Source organism: Danio aesculapii, chromosome 6 (genome assembly GCF_903798145.1).
Source record: "Danio aesculapii chromosome 6, fDanAes4.1, whole genome shotgun sequence".
NCBI lineage: Eukaryota > Metazoa > Chordata > Actinopteri > Cypriniformes > Danionidae > Danio > Danio aesculapii.
Genome location: NC_079440.1, coordinates 14223008 through 14235469, shown reverse-complemented (window position 1 = coordinate 14235469; position 12462 = coordinate 14223008). Strand labels below are relative to the sequence as shown.

The window sequence follows — 12462 nt, the reverse complement described above, 5'->3', positions numbered from 1 at the left end:
GGCGCTGAATAAATGTGTACTCCATATATTCTGTATTTTAAGTTCTGTTGAGCTGTAAACAGATGAGACGCATGGTGCGGTGCACTTTGTATGCCGCTAGGCAACGACTGAATCAGCTGCGTATTGTGCGCGAATGTTACTGTTGATATTGGTATAATTTTAAAATATAATAATATTGTGATATTCAAGATTTGTGAAGTCATACAGCTCCGCATTACTCAAAACAATGACCACTAGTATCTCCTCTATCTTCTAGTCATCTTGACAACACAAACACAGCTGTCACCTTAACGGAAACCCCACCTCGGCTTTCATTTGATTGGAGACTAAAAAAGACGTGACTGACATAATGTGCTTTTTCTGCTCAGAGTTCATTTTTTTTCAACTGCGAGTGCAGAGTATGGCAAAAACATGAGGCGAAGCAGGTGGTTAAAATGCAAGGTGCGCAGGGCGCATAAGCAGCACGCAAAATGCTTGCAGCCATTAGTAAATCATTCAAAAAGGCTGCCTCTCAGTGCAAAAAGCATGTTCGGTGTGACCAGCCCCTTAGGCCTTGATCCCGAAACAAAACAAATAAGACTTTTTCCAGAAGAAAAATTATTATTGGACATACTGTGAAAATTTCTGTTAAACATCATTTCGAAAATATTTTTAAAAGAAAAATAATTTCTAAGGCTAGGGCTAACAATTCTGACTTCAACAGTATATTTATTTGTCTTTATTAAAACTAAATGTGAACCATAAAAGCCTCCCCTGGTTTTAATAAAATATTAAACATTCTGTGGATCAGGCAATATGTCTGTACAGAATATACAGTTGAAGACATCATTTTAATTCCTCATCCAAATGTAGTTTAGCAGAGATTATTTTAACACATTTTAAAACCTAATTTTAGTTTTAATAATTTAATTTAATAGTTTAAATTTTAACTTAACCTTGCTCCACCAAGAACAAAATGTTTGGATTGCATTTCTTAACGCCTAATGTCGCTAGTAAAAACACTCGATGCATTTTTTTCAACACATCCCATATATTCTAAAATATCAGCCTCTACCAAATGGTTGATATGTTGGATTAAGGTAAAAGTACCTGAATTAATACATATACTATAAAAAATCTGAAAATATGAAGTGTAAGACCAATTTATTTAAAAACAATTAAAATAAAACATTTTTAAATTCTAAATCATCTTTTGTTTTTTGAAGTCTGCCATAAAATATTTCAGATTGTCATTTAAAACGTTTTCTTGTTTTGTTTTTTTTTTAAATAAAACCAAGATCAAGTGTAGAAGTTCAACAGGACTATGTTTGTTTGTTTTTTGTAACAAACAGCTGTGTGCGTGAACCATTATTAAAAGCAGTCATTCTTTAAATGACTTTAACAGACTCTATTTAAAACAGTAAAAATATGGTCAATCATTTGGTAGAGCGAGCAGTTAAAGGGTTTAAACTACTTTTATTCAAGTCAAACTAAAAGAACTGCTTATGCACCCCACGAACCTCATATTTTAACCAACTCTCCAATCAAATGAAAGCAGAGGCGGGATTCCATATACATAGCTCAGATTTAAAATTTAGGGACAAAATATCACTATTTATATCTCACATTGCCGACAGCTAGCTCTTTGCAACTCTCACATAGTCGCCCACTGAAGATAAGCAGGGCTGTGCCTGGACAGTACCTGGATGGGAGACCACATGGTGAAAGCTAAGTTGCTGCCGGAAGTGGTGTTAGTGAGGCCAACAGGAGGCGCTCAACCTTTGGTCTGTGTGGGTCCTAATGCCCCAGTATAGTAAAGAGGAATCTATTATTACTAGGAAACCAAATCAAATACAGCTGAGGTTTACATATAAATGATCGCATGTGGATCACCAGAGTCAGTTTTTCATTCTGATTGGCCTATTTTTTTTTAACGGATTTTACATTCATTTACATGAGAACAAGGAAACAATGATGTTTGAGGCTCACTGTATGCTATTTCCATGTGCAGAACTTTTATTATGCAATTATGCCTACGTATATCCAGATTTTCATACTATGGCAGTGTTCTATTTCATTGAGTAGTGTGAGCCCGGCTTAAAAAATCCTGCGCTTTTGTTCAACTCACCGCTCTTCTTCAGAGGATAGCACTGTTTCAGGTCCTGGCACGTGCGGGCAGGATATTGGCGCGTGCCATCAGGACTGCGCATGCTGTCCAGCTGACTCCCCAGGCTCTTAAGTGACAATTGAAGCCCACTGTCAACCCGAACCGCCTCAGATCCATTATTGGGTCTTGCTTCATCCTCGTTGAACTCTGGCGGTGGCGGTGGAGGCTCCTCTGGCTCTGATTCCACATCAAGGTCGAAGTTTGTCCCAAACAGGTCATCGACAGCAGCTATAGGGGGCCCAGGAGCACCTGGAGGTCCAGGTGGGCCGGGTTCTCCAGGGGGTCCCTGCAAACAGATGGGTGAATACTGTTTATGCTGAACACTAGTGTTTACATGTCTAATCACATTAGCAGCATCTGGTAATTAATCATGATTATGAATCATGAAGTACAAAATGTGTCTGATTATGAATCATTAGGGATGGAAAATTGGCATCTGGCAAAAGAGACCAGAAAAAATGCCTTTGTATGAAACTGTTGATTTTCTGCTGCATCTGAGACAGTAGGCCTTTCACAATATTAAGCATGCAAAACTGTGGTCCAGGCAATGTGTGCATATACTTGAATATCTTCACTGTATGTATATGTATATATACAGTTGAAGTCAGAATTATTAGCCCCCCTGAATTATCAGCCCACCTGTTTATTTTTTTTCCCAATTTCTGTTTAACGGAGAGAATATTTTTTTCAACACATTTCTAAACATGATAGTTTTAATATCTCATTTCTAATAACTGATTTATTTTATCTTTGCCATGATGATAGTACATAATATTTAACTTGATCATTTTCAAGACACTTCTATACAGATTAGAGTTACATTTAAAGGCTTAACTAGGTTAATTAGGTTAACTAGGCAGGTTAGGGTAATTAGGCAAGTTATTGTATAACGATGGTTTGTTCTGTAGATGATCGAAAAAAATACAGCTTAAAGGGGCTAATAATTTTGACCTTAAAACTGCTTTTACTCTAGCCGAAATAAAACAAATACTTTATCCAGAAGAAAAAATATTATTGGACATACTTTGACAATTTCTTTGCTCTGTTACACATAATTTGGGATTTTTTTTTTTTTTATTGTAAGGGGGGCTAATAATTCTGATTTCAAGTGTGTATTTATATATATATATATATATATATATATATATATATATATATATATATATATATATATATATATATATATCTTTAATAAAACTATATGTGAACCATAAAAGCCTCCCTTGGTTTTCATAAAATATTAAACATTCTGTGAATGAGGCAATATGTCTGTACAGAATATACAGTTGAAGACATCATTTTAATTCCTCGTCCAAATGTGGTTTAGCAGAGATTCTTTTAACATTTTAAAACCTAATTTTAGTTTTAATAATTTAATTTAATTTAATAGTTTTAATAACTTAATTTTAATAACAAATATATTAATCATTTTTTATTATTATTTTAACCTTACTTTAACCATGAGTGTGTATGGGTGTTTCCCAGTAATGGGTTGCAGCTGGAAGGGCATCCGCTGTGTAAAACATGTGCTGGATAAGTTCCGCTGTGGCTAGTAAACACACTTGATGCATTTTTTCAACACATCCCATAAATTCTAAATATCAGCCTCTACCAAATGGCTGATATGCCGGATTATGGTAAAAGTACCTGAATTAATACGTATACTATGAAAAATCTGAAAATATGAAGTGTAAGACCAATTTATTTAAAAACAATCAAAATAAAACATTTTTAAATACTAAATCATCCTTTTGTTTTTTGAAGTATGCTATAAAATATTTCAGATTCTCATTTAAAATGATTTCTTGTTTTGTTTTTTTACAATAAAACCAGGATCAAGTGTAGAAGTTCAACAGGACTATGTTTGTTTGTTTTTTTGTAACCCACAGAGCTGTGTGTGTGAACCATTATTAAAAGCAGTCAATCTTTAAATGACTGACATTTAAATGAAACAGACATTATTTAAAACAGTAAAATATGGTCAATCATTTGGTAGAGCGAGCAGTTAAAGGGTTTAAACTACTTTTATTCAAGTCAAACTAAAAGAAATAATACTTTTCCCAGAAAAAAATAAGAAATACTGTATTGTGAAAAATTCCTTGCAGTGTTAGCCATCGTATATTTGAAAAAGAATTCAAAATTCACTAAGAAGTTTGTCTTCAAACTTACATACAGTGAATTGAACCTAACTATATTAATATTAAAATAAAAGATGACTCTAAACACAGCTATGTTCCTTGTTGAACAGCTACTGTCTACTTGAAGTTTACAATCTCTGAATATGTAAGCAAATCTATCTAAAATAAATGCTATCTTTATAAATCAAGTTTTGAGTATTAAGCAACTATTTATTCTAGTCCTAAAAATTCTGTACACTTGTTTGTTTGTCAAAAGTAGTAGCATTCTTTAAAATCTATAGTTTTTCTATTCCATCACTGATGCTCGCTGATTGGTTTAAGATGCATTTAGGGCAACCTGGCTTTCTCAAGTTCATGCAAATCACATCATGATGCAAAAAGCTCAGGGATTTGAACTGTACTTGGTTAGATGTGAACTTAGAATTGGCACAGTATATAGACAGCGACTGTTTCACAAGATTCATTTCTTTTCAGCTTAGTGCCTTTTTTGTTGCCACAGCGGAATGAAACGCCAACTTATCCAGCATGTGTTTTACGCAGTAGATGCCCTTCCAGCTGCAAACCATCATTGGGAAACATCCATACACACTCATTTACATACATACACTACGGACGATTTAGCTTACCCAATTCACCTACAGTATACCACAGTTTTTTGGGCTCATGGGGGAAACCGGAGCGCCCGGAAGAAACCCACACAAACAGGGAGAAAATACAAACTCCACACAGAAGTGTCAACTGACCCAGCCGGGGCTTGAACCAGTGACCTTCTTGCTGTGAGGCGATTGTGCTACCCACTGCGCCACCTTGTTACTCAGAATGCAATTTTTCTGGGCAACTTCAACCAGTCTAAGGTGAAGTTTTTTGGTTTTAGTTTAAGCAAGTTCAGCTTGTCCTTTAGCAACGTCTAACCAACTATTCAGTTAGTCTCATTAAGCCCACAGATTTCAGCTGATTGTTTTAGCCCATCATTGAGTCGATCAATTTACTCATGTAAATGTATTTAAATATATATTTATTCCATTTTTATATTATTTTCAGTAATATAATTGACTAATTATATTAATTATATAATTATAATTATTATATAATTTATAATTTATAATATATAATTTATATAATATATAATATATAATATTTATAATATATAATAATTATAATTATTATTATATAATTATATAATTGAATAATTATATTATTAAGTCAAAAACTGTTTATATGATTGATTAATTAATTTATTTATGGTTTGCAAAGTTTTTTATTTATTTATTTACGTTTTTTTTTTTTTTTGTCTTTTAGGAGATATATTATATGGGATATTTGCTTTGTCTCTCAGTCAAGTGGATCTAAATGGATTTGCATTGAAAACCATAAATAAAAAGTTATTCTTTCTTATTTAATGTTTTCAGTGTTTACTTACAATACTTTAAAAAAAAAATTTCTTTTACAAAATTCTGTGCATAAATTCCAAAAAAATCTGCAAATTCCGATCCCATCTCATTTTATACTAGTGCTGTCACACATTATTCTAGTGTTGTTAGTCGATTAAAAAATAACACTACATATGTTGTTTAATGTTAAGTGTGTTACAAAAATACTAATCACTGAAATTTAACTAATAATACATTTATTTATTTATTTTTCTGTTATTTTGGACATCCCTTTTATACAATTGAAGTCAGAATTATTAGTCCTTCTGAATTATTAGCCCCCCTGTTTAGTTTTTCCCAGTTCCTGTTTAATGGAAAAAGATTTTTCAACACATTTCTAATCATAATAGTTTTAATAACTCATTTCTAATAACTGATTTATTTTATCTTTGTCATGATGACAGTACATAATATTTTACTAGATATTATTCAAGATGCTAGTATTCAGCTTAAAGTGACATTTAAAGGCTTAATTAGGTTAATTAGGGAAGTTAGGGTAATTAGGCAAGTTATTGCATAAAGATGGTTTGCTCTGTAGGCAATCTAAAAAATATTGCTAAAGGGGCTACTAATACTGACCTTAAAATCCAGCCGAAATAAAGCAAATAAGACTTTCTTGAGAAGGAAAAATATTATAGCAAATACTGTGAAAGATTCCTTGCTCTGTTAAACATCATTTGGGAAATATTTAAAAATGAAAAGAAATTCAAAGGAGAGCTAATATTTTGACTTCAACTGTATATATAAAATCCTTCATACACATGATCTCTTTTCTCACCGCTGGTCCGAAATCTCCAGAGGCCCCTCGAGACCCAGGAGGCCCCAATGCTCCAGGTTGACCAATATCTCCTTCTTTTCCTGGTGGTCCAGCAGGGCCTGGGGGTCCCTATCAATGATATTTTTCAATATTAAATTCTGTTCGACATTCGTCTGTTCTTCTGGTGCTTTGAGAAATCAAAGTTGAGTGATATTTTGAACCTTTCACTCACTCTTTGCCCACTCGGTCCAATGATTCCGATAGCACCATCATCGCCTGGAGCTCCCTGCGAGGAAATGAATGACAGATCAGAAGATGGATATTGTATTTTGAGGCAGGGGACATATTTTCAATTATACGTACTGATGCTCCTGGAAGTCCACTAAGTCCAGTGAAGCCACGGTGGCCCTTCTGACCTCTATCACCCGCTTCTCCTTTTTCACCTTTGTCTCCCATTGGTCCTTGGGGTCCCTAAAATTGATCGGAAGACATTTTTGCTTGAATGATGAAAACAAGGTGTACACTACCTGATAAAAGTCTTGTCGCCTATCCATGTTTAAGGAACAACTAATAATAACTTGACTTCTAGTTGATCATTTGGTATCAGAAGTGGGTTATATGAAAGGCAAAGACCACTAGATTACACTTATTTTACCAAAATAAAATCTGATCATGCCTTGATTTTTAATTATTTAATTAGGACAGTAAGGTCTGACTTTGCCTAGACAGAAGTCTTGTCACTTAACAGAAATAATGTACAGTATAGAATATAAAGTCATGGTGCAGTGGAAACAGAATTAATATTGAGTATGACTCCCACGAGCTTGGAGGACTGCATCCATAAATCTCTGCAATGACTCAAATAAATTATTAATAAAGCCATCTGGAATGGCAAAGAAAGCGTTCTTGCAGGACTCCCAGAGTTCAACAAGATTCTTTGGATTCATCTTCAATGCTTCCTCCATCTTACCCTTGACATGCTCAATAATGTTCATGTCTGGTGACCTGGCTGGCCAATCCTGGAGAACCTTGACCTTATTTGTTTTCAGGAACTTTGATGTGGAGGCTGAAGCATGAGAAGGAGTGCTATCCTGCTGAAGAATTTGCCTTCTCTATTTATTTTTCTTCCTTTAATATTCCTTTTTTTTTTCTTTAATAATTTCCCTTCCCCTGCCCAACAGCGTCAGTTAGAGTAATTAGATGTTGCTATCATAAATCCAATTTAATAGATAAATCATATAAATAAATAAAAATCACATAGAAAATATAATAATAAGTTAATAAAAAATATAATAAGTAAAGTTTATTTATAAACTAATTTCACGAGGATCACGTGCTTATGATTGACCATGGCTTGACCCGCATTAACTAATAAATGATTCTCCAATCAGACAATTCCTAAGTCACTATAAATAACCATAGTGTTCAAACCATAGCCTCATTACATCACCTTCGTCTTGAAGAATTCACCCTTCCTCCTCTATTCCCTTCCCCTTTTTCCTAAATTGGGCAGCATGGAGGCCCAGTGGTTAGCTCTGTTGCTTCACAGCAAGAATGTCGCTGGTTCTGGTACTTGCTGGGCTGGTAGACATTTCTGTGCGAAGTTTGCGTGTTCTCCTCATGCTCACGTGGGTTTCCCCCTTGTTCCCGGTTTACTCCCATGCATCATAGTAAATTGCCTAAACCAAATTGGCGCCATGGTCAAGTTCCTAACCAATAGTATTTTTCCCTCATAAAACAATTCGTCATTAGTCACACATAAGCGGGGGAGTTCTTGAGATCTACCTGAGCTCAATCTCTTTTGAGCTTTTTTGAGCTCAGGGCTCTCTCCAGGGACAGCATGCCAAACAAGCTTATAACCAATCATCATCACAAGTGTGAACTCTTGAAACAATAATAATAAAGATATGATTAAAATGTGCAATTTATTTATGTGAACAAAAGTGAGGAGTAATATGAGACTCATGAAACTAGTATAAAAATATTAAATAAAAAATAATAATAACAAGACAATTACAATGTAAAAACTGCATAAAGTAATTTTTTTCTTTTTTATTGTTTCCTATGTATTCTACTATTTATTTTTGTTTTTCAGCTTTTTTTTGGCTTTGGTTTTAGTTGTTTGCACCAATATGTAAATATTCAGACATACTTTTTTTCCTCTGATTCCTGCTGCACCATCAGCACCAGGTGGACCTCTTGCACCCTGTAAAAACAGATAAAAAACTGAATAAATAAAATAAAAAAAATTCCCACCTTTCCCTGGTGGACCCTTGAAAATTCACACAGGTAGTAGATATGGTATCAAAGAAGGCATTGTCATCCTTTATCAATTGAACAGGTAACAAGAGGCTGTAAAATGTAGTTCTAAAGTGACATATGACAATATATTCACTCATATGGCAAGAAGGGGGAAATTTTGACTTGGTATGTCATCATTTTTACCTGTTATCTCATAGTGATTGAAATTGTGACTTTTAAAGTCACAATTTCATCAAAATAAATAATAATGTGGTCATAAGTCATCATAACCCAAATGTAAAAATGCTGGGTTCCACAAAGAACCTTTTACTATAGAGTTTTTTTTTCTCATTGTGAAAAGCCTTTTAAACTTTACTGTAATCTACAGTAAATAAAATTTTTTACCCATTTGTGAAGTTAAGTTTCCATGGACGTTAAAGGTTCTTTACTGAACCATCGATGCCAATAAATAAACATAATTTTTAAGAGTGTAGTTAATGTAATGATATTTACACCATTATTATATGCCATACGAAAACATGTCTTAACACATTATGTACCCTGTAAAAACAATTAAAAAACAGAACAAATTAAATTCAATGAGCATTAAAATACTATAAGATAAATAAGTTTCATAAATTACACAGAGAAATGATTTCTTCTTGCCAATCTACTGATTATATCAAACACAAAATTTCTTTGACATGTCAGCAATGGATGCATAAGTCAAACCTGATCTCCTCTCTGTCCTGGACCTCCAGGAGTTCCGACAGGCCCTTGGGATCCTGAAGCTCCCTGGCCACCTGCGAGACCCTCTGGTCCTGAGTCTCCTCTGTCACCCTGGAGCAAATTAATACACATCATTTGACCTTGGCCATGCTTTTTAAAGTAATTTTTTAATAACTTTAATTATGTCAAATGAGGTACGTGTCCATACTCTGACTCCAATGATCCCATCGGCTCCTTGAACTCCATCAGCTCCAGGCAAACCCTAATTAAAAAATAATTTATTCATGTAATGGGTGTTTATATGCATCTTAACTGTGTGTTTTTCAAACCAACATCTCATACCTCTGCACCAGCATCTCCTCGGGGTCCAGCTGCTCCTGGCAAACCAATAGGTCCAGCACCACCTTTGGTTCCGTGAGGACCTTGAGTGCCAGCTTTCCCCGGTGGACCCTTGAAAATACAAACAGGTAGTAGATTTGGTATCAAAGAAGTTGTATAATGGCATTCTCATTCTTTATCAATTGAACAGATAACCAACTGGAGGCTGGAAAATGTAGTTCTAAAGTGACATATGACAATATATTCACTCATAAGGCAAGAAGGTGGACATTGTGACCTACCGCAGGTCCAGGAAGGCCAGCCATTCCCCGCTCTCCTCTCATTCCAGGAAGACCCACAAGTCCTCTCTGTCCTGGAGTTCCACCAGGGCCTGGAGGTCCATCTGGGCCCTTAGAAGTTAAAGAAGAAAAAGAGATTTGAGATACAGAATTAAGGAGATTTTATAAGACTCTCTAAATTTAAGATTCGCTAAAAATTTGTAATACTGAACCCAATATACTAATATCAGGGTTCATACACATTTTTACTATGAAAATTCCTAGATTTTCCATGATTTTTCCAAGACTTTCAAGTAAATTTTCATGACCTAATGTTTCATGCCATGTCTACATATGCGTGGTAAAAGCAAAACAATGCATTTTTAAATTTATTACAGCATATCGTAAAATAGAGACAAGATGGCGGCGCGTTCGGTTCGCGAGGCTCAGCGTCTCTCCAGTTTCTGCAATTTCGCAGTATTATTCCTGCTCATTTCGGGTCTGTTCGTGGAGAACAGCAGTGCCTTTACATCGTACACCCGACAGGACATCTTGGATATTGGATTGTGCATTCCGGACAGTTTTATTAACAATCTTCGACTCATCCCTGAGATCGCCAGAACACCCTGGCCTGAGAGACCTACCCGGCCGGGCGGAAGTGCTCGGAGGCGGCGCAGAGAACGTAAACAAAGACAGGGGAAGCGCGGCAGGCTAAGAGCTAAGCTAAAGCTAACACCACACCGGCTCTCTTTACCCAGCATCTTTCTCGCCAATGTACGGTCACTGGTGAACAAAATGGATGAGATTCGACTGCGCATCAACCACAGCAAAAGATTATGGAACTGTAATGTCATGATTTTCACAGAAACATGGCTAAACAGCGGGATACCAGACAACGCTATATCGCTAACGGAGCATCAAACATTCCGAGCAGACAGAACGGCGGATGACTCCGGTAAGACCAGAGGCGGAGGATTATGCATTTATATTAACAAAGCTTGGTGCACAAACTCTGTCGTCGTTGGGAGACATTGCTCTGTTAACCTGGAATTTCTAATGGTTAAATGTAGACCGTTTTATCTGCCACGGGAGTTCACCTCCACCATAATAACTGCCGCTTATATCCCTCCCGACGCTGATGCCAAGCTCGCTATGAATGAACTTCATGCAGCCATCAGCAAACAACAGACTGCTCACCCGGAGGCTGCTTTTATTGTTGCGGGGGATTTTAATCACTCAAACTTAAAGACAGTGCTCCCCAAATTCCATCAAAACATTTTCTGCCACACAAGGGGAAACAAAACTTTAGACCAAGTTTACACAAACATGGTTGAAGCATATGCTGTGACCCCCCTCCCCCACTTGGGTCAATTAGATCACCTTTGTTTGTTTCTCACCCTCAGGGGATGCACAGGCCTACAGCACTTCCAGGGCTAATCTGAAGAGGGGCATCAAAAAGGCCAAGCACTGCTACAAGCTAAAGCTAGAGGAGCACTTTTCCAACTCTGATCCTCGGCGCATGTGGCAGGGCATCCAGGCCATCAGCAACTACAAACCCAGCCAGTCCACCCCCACAGCCACAAATGTCTCCTTCCTGAACGAGCTAAATGACTTTTATGCCCGCTTTGAAAGAGACAATACAGAACCCTACACCAGGAACACTACCTCAACCGACCACTCAACTATCACACTCACCTCCTCAGAAGTCTACACTGCACTGAGTCGGATCAATGTGCGTAAGGCTGCTGGACCAGACGGCTCACATGATCCCATCCACATTAATGGGATGGCCGTTGAGCCTGTCTCATCCTTCAAGTTCCTGGGGACCCACATCTCTAAGGACCTTTCCTGGACCACCAACACCTCCAGCCTGGTCAAGAAGGCTCACCAGCGCCTATTCTTCTTGAGGCAACTTAAGAAGAACCAGCTTTCATCAGCCGTCTTGGTGAACTTCTACCGCTGCACAATAGAAAGCATCCTGACCAACTGCGTCACAGTCTGGTATGGAAGCTGCTCTGTTGCTGAGCGAAAGGCACAGCAGCGGGTGGTGAAAACTGCCCAACGCATCACAGGGACTACACTGCCAGCCATAGAGGACATCCAGAAGAAACACTGTCTGCGCCGAGCACGCAGTATTCTTAAGGACACCTCTCACCCTGCTCACAGACTGTTTTCTCTCCTGCCTTCCGGCAGGCGCTTCAGGCTCCCCCGGACAAAAACCAGCAGACTGAGGAACAGCTTTTTCCCCAGAGCTGTCTCCCTCCTGAACTCTGCCCCTCACTGACTCTTTTGCCCCCCCCCAATACACCCCCACACTCCTCTAACTTATACTCCTCACAATCCCTGCACTATTTAACATTTGCACATTTAAAGTTTGCACATATTCATTGCACTGATTTACTTATTTGAACTGGACATACCCACT

The 12462-nt window shown here is 37.0% G+C and overlaps 1 protein-coding gene across 2 annotated transcripts in view; it reads right to left on the bottom strand.

Moving 5' to 3' along the window:
- Nucleotides 1-12462, bottom strand: part of col5a2b (collagen, type V, alpha 2b) — a 65143-nt gene that overhangs the window by 6113 nt on the left and 46568 nt on the right. For both annotated transcript variants that reach the window (XM_056459603.1, XM_056459604.1), the window contains exons 43-51: nt 10062-10169; nt 9784-9891; nt 9650-9703; nt 9445-9552; nt 8624-8677; nt 6835-6942; nt 6704-6757; nt 6493-6600; nt 2108-2432 (exon numbers count right to left, since the gene is read on the bottom strand). In XM_056459603.1, coding sequence (XP_056315578.1) covers nt 2108-2432; nt 6493-6600; nt 6704-6757; nt 6835-6942; nt 8624-8677; nt 9445-9552; nt 9650-9703; nt 9784-9891; nt 10062-10169 — 1027 coding nt within the window. The remainder of the gene's footprint in view (nt 1-2107; nt 2433-6492; nt 6601-6703; nt 6758-6834; nt 6943-8623; nt 8678-9444; nt 9553-9649; nt 9704-9783; nt 9892-10061; nt 10170-12462) is intronic.